Below are 5,979 nucleotides of genomic sequence, written 5' to 3'. Positions count from 1 at the left end.
CTGTGGTCAACTATGCCCTTTTTTTTTACCCTTTCAGGGTCGATAATCAAGTACCATTCAAGTACTGGATCGATTCAGTCAGCAGTTACTCCCTCCTGTTGTTATAAAAGATGAAAGGAAATGAAGTGTGTATAGATGTAGATTTGAAGAATTTTTGCTCCCTTATCTGGGGTAGCTATCAGGATGTCAGCCTCTAACTTATTCTCCATTCCGGGAGTCTAAAATGTGGGACATAATGAACCATTTGACCCTTTACTCAGAGTTTAAGCCATTTAATTTACATGTGAATTATTTATTTTTACCTAATGTGTGTGTGTGTGTGTGTGTGTGTGTACGTGTGTGTGTGTGTGTGTATATTCAGTGATGGATCATTTCTATAGCTTTATAGCTCTTAGTGAATTCTATATGGTAGTCGACACACTGATCACTAAAGATTGTGATCAGTGAAGTCTTATCTTAGACTAATGCTTACAAAATGTTTCTGAAAAGACATATAACAAATGACATAGTTATTGAATGTTAAATTAATATTTGTAATTTGAAAATAATTTTACTAATTAATGTTCATGTACTGAATTGTTTCTATGAATATCATTTTATGAAATTAATTTTTAAAAATATTTTGAGTATTTTGTTAAGTATTGTGAAAACTATTTTTTCTTGCATAGCTTGGTGTTTCTAGTAAATCTTTGCTCTGTAGATTTAATCCCAACTACAATTGGTAAGCAATTTTTGGGGTATGTGGGCCCTCCTTGACCATATGAGCTGATGACTTTGCTATATATTTTTACTGCTTCCACTAGAGTCTCGTAACTCTTTAGCATTTAAACCAGCCATATCCAACTCAAATATTTACCTGTTCCAACTCAAATATTTTACATGTTCAAACCAGCCAGATCCAGCCTCTCACACCTACCTTACAATGTCATTCTAAAAATAAACAATCACATTGTCGAAATCTTGAAGCAATGAGATAATGCATGATTCATCATCATCATCATCGTTTAACATCCACCTTCCATGCTAGCATGTGCGGGACGGTTTCACAAGAGCTGGCTAAGCCAAAGCCTGCACCAAACTTCTGCGACTGTTCTGGCAGGATTTTTTACAGCTGGATGCCCTTCCTAACACCAACCACTCAGCAGAGTGGACATAGTGCTTTTTTTTTATGGCACATGCACAGGCAAGGTGAGAAGTGCTTTTTACATGGCACAAGCACAGGCGAGGTCAGTTTTGGCAAAAGTTTTTACATCTGGATGCCCTTCCGAACACCAACCACTTTACAGTGGGTGCTTTTAAGTGGCTCCTGCACTGACAGGGCCACCAAGTATTTGCAAGACAAGAAAAAAACAAAAACTTTCAAAATAATGTGAATAATAAATAGGAATTGTATTTGATAAAGTAATCTGAATGCTAAAGGGTTGAGATATGTGTTAGACTTGAAAACATTGTTGAAATAAAGATTTTCTATATATAAACAAAAGACTAAATATGTTAAATAGATTTCATACCATTTTTTAAACTATTAATCATGACTGCATCAAATATTTGTAATGCCTTTTTTACTGAAATTCTTATTTGATAAATTACTTATCTCTCTTTTTCTTTTTTTTTTCTCACATTTCTCTCTACATCATTGCTGTTCCGGACTTCCAGCATTGCAGGACTCTATGTTTCTTTTATTCTGTTGATTGCACGCTTCCTTCGCATGGGAACCATCAATATGCATCCATCAATAATGTTCCGTGAACTGCCGTTTGTTGACCGAATCCTCAAGCTGACCCTCGACATATACCTTGTGCGTGAGATGCATGAGTTCCGTCTGGAGGAGGATCTCTATGCCAAACTCATTTTCCTCTATCGATCACCAGAAACACTCATTAAGTGGACACGACGTCGAATCGAAAGCAAAAAGGACAACTAGCTTTATTGTTATTATTGCTCTTATTATTATCATCATTATTATTATTATTATTATTATTATGATTATTATTATTGAGGCGGTTAGCTGGCAGAATTGTTAGCATACAGGACAAAACACTTAGCGGCATTTCGTCCGTTTTTACGTCCTGAGTTCAAATTCCGCCGAGGTCTACTTTGCCTTTCATCCTTTCAGGGTTGATGAAATAAGTACCAGTGGAGTGCTGGGGGTCGATTTAATCGATTTACCCCAGCCCCTAAATTTCAGGCCTTGTGCCTAAAGCAGAAAGGATTATTATTATCATTATTATTAATATTTATCTCAAGCTATTGCTTGATTGTGCTTTCTATCTAATCAACCCCTCTTTCTGAGTAATTTGCTTTATATCTGTTTGATATTTATATCATTGCTCTACAGTTGTATGTGCATTATTTTTTACATATCTCTGCATTATACAGGATTTTTTTTTTATTTTCATAACCCACAAATATATTTTGCTTAAATGTTCCCCAAAATTGTTCACCAATAGAATAAATGATGTCCGTAGACCTACTTTCACACATTTCTATAGACACACACACACACACACACACATATCTACACTAATTGCAAACATACACACTCACCTACTGGAATATCTAACCAGCCTCTGGAGACACACAAAAAAGATTATCTAACAACATTTTCTGATATTTTAAAAGATAACAAATTGTAAGGAAACAAACAGTACAAAGATTAATCCACACATACACACACACACTGGTGCATGCATGTACACACTCACGCATGTATGCATGTACGTTTTTTTGCAAATATCTGTACGTATTTATGGTTTTAAATGTATTAGAAAATCTATGAGTGTGAGGGGTGGGGGCAGTATGCACACACACACACATGCACGTGCACACACGTGCATGTGCGCACAGACAGACATATGCATTACGTTTTATGTGGAAACCTTGTTTCACTTTCATTTTCTAAAAACTGTTACAACGAACAAGAAAAACAAACACAAAAACAAAATCAGAAAAATGAATAACAATACCTCCCCCAATACCTCCACTCCGTATTTATTTGCTGTTTCTAATTTATATTTCAGTATTATCTGTAGCACAAGTATTAATAGCATTATTAGCATTACTACTTGTAGTAGTAGTAGTAGTAGTAGTAGTAGTAGTAATTGTTGTAAAAAATGTCTTGAATTTCTAACTAAAATATCAAAATGGCTCAGGATTTTCTTAACAACTTAGTTGGTTTCCTGCCCTCAACCTTTGCTCCTCTACCAATACTATCTCTCTGGAAAACTGACTGGTTCATTGTTTACCATTATTATTATTATTATTATTATTATTATTATCTTTCTATCAAAGAAACCATATTAGTATTACTAATATGGATCTGGCAGAGTGATTAACTTTTTATCTCTTTTTCCATTTTTTTTTGGGGGGGGGTGACAGGGGGCCCTATGATTCATGTAGAGCCTTCACTCCCAGGCTGGTGACTATAGTTGATGTCCAACCTCAACAGGAATGTTTCCTTGTTCTGTGTTCAAACCCCACTAAATGACAACTTTGTCTTTTATCCTGCTATGGCCGATCAGCTGTACCCCTTTCCTATAAATTTGTGGCCTTCTGCCAATCTTAGAAATCATCATCATTATTATTATTATTATTATTATTATTAAGGTGGAGAACTGGCAGAATCGTTAGCACGCTGGGCAAAATGCTTAGCTGCATTTCATCTATCCTCACGTTCTGAGTTCAAATTCCACCGAGGTTGACTTTGCCTTTCATCCTTTCGGGGTTGATAAATTAAGTACCAGTGGAGTACTGGGATCGATGTAATCGACTTAACCCCTCCCCTAAATTTCAGGCCTTGTGCCTATAATAGAAAGGATTATTATTATTACTAAAGAGTTCTTATTTCCAAAAGTTTCGTGTCACAAGTGAACATGAGATATATATCCAGTAGATAACTCTATTTCTGCCTTCCCTATAATTATAAACAATTCAGTTTTATGTGAATTTTCAGGGCAGTGGACTCTGCAGAATTATTAAAGCATCCAACAAAATTTCTTGCACTGTTTATTCCAGCTCTTTTACATTCTGAGTTCAGCTCATCTTTACCTTTTTTTTACTTTCTGGGATTGCTGTGAGGCAGCGGGTGGTGTCTATAAAATTAACCACCAGTTAAGTAATGGAGTTGATATGATTGACTGACTGCTCTCTTTCTCTTTTTCTCTCTCTTTTTCTCTCTCTTTCTCTCTCTCTCTCTCTCTCTCTCTCTCTCTCTCTCTCTCTCTCTCTCTCTCCAAAATTTCTGCTCTCTCTGCCTATGTTAGAAGTGACTGCCATTACTGCAGTCAGTGTGGCCAGTAAATAATTGTTAACCTTCAGTTTGCTCCTGATGGCCCTGAGCTCCCATCATTACTCAGCATTGTAAATAGAAAATTATGGTTCAGTTTTCTCCGTAAAAAGATTAATATACAACTTGAAAACAAAAGCTCGTGATCAAAACACATTTTTATTTGTGTCTGTTTTTATAAACCTTTTTCATTTAAATGTGTATTTAAAAAAAAAAAAAAACAACAACACAAAAAAAATGTAATTTCCTCAGTATTTGCCATTTGTTTCAGTCTGTTTATGTAGCTGTGTTATTGAATTACTAACCACTAGTAACTTCAGACAAACTATAGTTAGTGTTCTATGTTTTTACTTCTACCATGTGAACCTTGAATTCTAAATCTGTGTCACATTCTGAAACAGTTTCAATATAAAAACAATGTGTTTTATTATCAATGTTCACTTGAGTATTTTGTTTATTCTGTTTACAAAAAGTATTACATGGCAGTCTAAGTTTTCCATGCAACCGTATCACAATCCAAAAAGTTGATGTCGTAAAGTGATACCTTTCCTGACAACACTTCAGAGTTACTGGAATGTCTTTTATTTCAATCTGATCTCTGATTATATTTAGGTGAATCAGTTTATTTCAATACTATCCAAAATACTTGTGTGTCTATCACATGAACTTCCTGACCTTCTCAATCAATTGCTGTGCTATTATTTCAAACTAACTTTATTATTAGTATTATAAGAATCAAACTGACAGAATTATTACTGCACCGAACAAAATGATTTGTGTCATTACCATGATTGAGCTCGCAGAAATGTTTAATGACATTTCGTCTGTTCTTACAGTCTGAGTTCAAATTCCACCAAGGTCTACTTTGCTTTACATCCTTCTGGGGTCAATATAATAAGTACCAGTTTGAGAACTGGGGTTGATGTAATCAACTTATCCCCTGCCTTCAAATCTGCTGGCCTTGTGCTAAAATTTGAAACCATTATTATTATTATAATAATTATTATTATTATAGACATTGCACAGTATACAATATCGTGAAGACATTGTATCTTCTGGGGGTTTGTACTGTTTGTCAAGTCACAACAAAGACCTCAGACAGACAGTGCTTTATGCAATATGCATGCAGTTCCAAGTAATGCTGACTTTATTATTATTATTATTATTCATTTATTCCTCCAAAGAGGAATGTAATAGCCAAATAGATAATGAATAGGACTGTTAGCTTCTGTTCTACAGTCCATATTAGAAAATGAAGTACAGATCAAGAGACCTAACTGTTCTCTTCTGTCTTTCGGTACATCTATATTATTTGTAGACATTTGTACACTCACATATACTCGTTGCCAGTTTGGTACTGCAAGACATATATATCAGTGGTTTGCTAGATTCTTGATATTGTCCAATGTTTTCTAAAGCAGAATACACTCAAGATTGATCATATTTTGATAAACACATGTCTTTCCAATATTTGTTTTGAATGGTTGTTATCGTCTGTTGTAATTTTCAGAATATGGTATATATTTTCTATTCTAATTTGGCTGTTGTATTTAAAGTAGTTTGTATATATATGTACATATATATATATATATGTACATATATATATATATATATATATTAATGAAAGCTTTTGTATCTTTGTGTTGTTGTTAGTTAATTCCAGCAGTCAGTTGTATAAGAAAAGTCTATATATA

General features: G+C 34.4%; 1 protein-coding gene across 8 annotated transcripts in view; it reads left to right on the top strand.

Moving 5' to 3' along the window:
• The window catches only part of LOC106877583 (piezo-type mechanosensitive ion channel component 1), a 141,934-nt gene that overhangs the window by 129,451 nt on the left and 6,504 nt on the right, over positions 1–5,979 (top strand). For 6 of the 8 annotated variants that reach the window (XM_014926523.2, XM_014926525.2, XM_052975091.1 and 3 more), the window contains one exon: positions 1,657–1,931. The exons of the other annotated variants lie outside the window; for them this stretch is intronic. In XM_014926523.2, coding sequence (XP_014782009.1) covers positions 1,657–1,924 — 268 coding nt within the window. In that variant the 3' untranslated portion in view covers positions 1,925–1,931. The remainder of the gene's footprint in view (positions 1–1,656; positions 1,932–5,979) is intronic. 8 annotated transcript variants of the gene reach the window in all.

This window comes from Octopus bimaculoides, chromosome 20 (genome assembly GCF_001194135.2).
Source record: "Octopus bimaculoides isolate UCB-OBI-ISO-001 chromosome 20, ASM119413v2, whole genome shotgun sequence".
NCBI lineage: Eukaryota > Metazoa > Mollusca > Cephalopoda > Octopoda > Octopodidae > Octopus > Octopus bimaculoides.
This window is presented reverse-complemented; position numbering and strand designations above follow the sequence as displayed.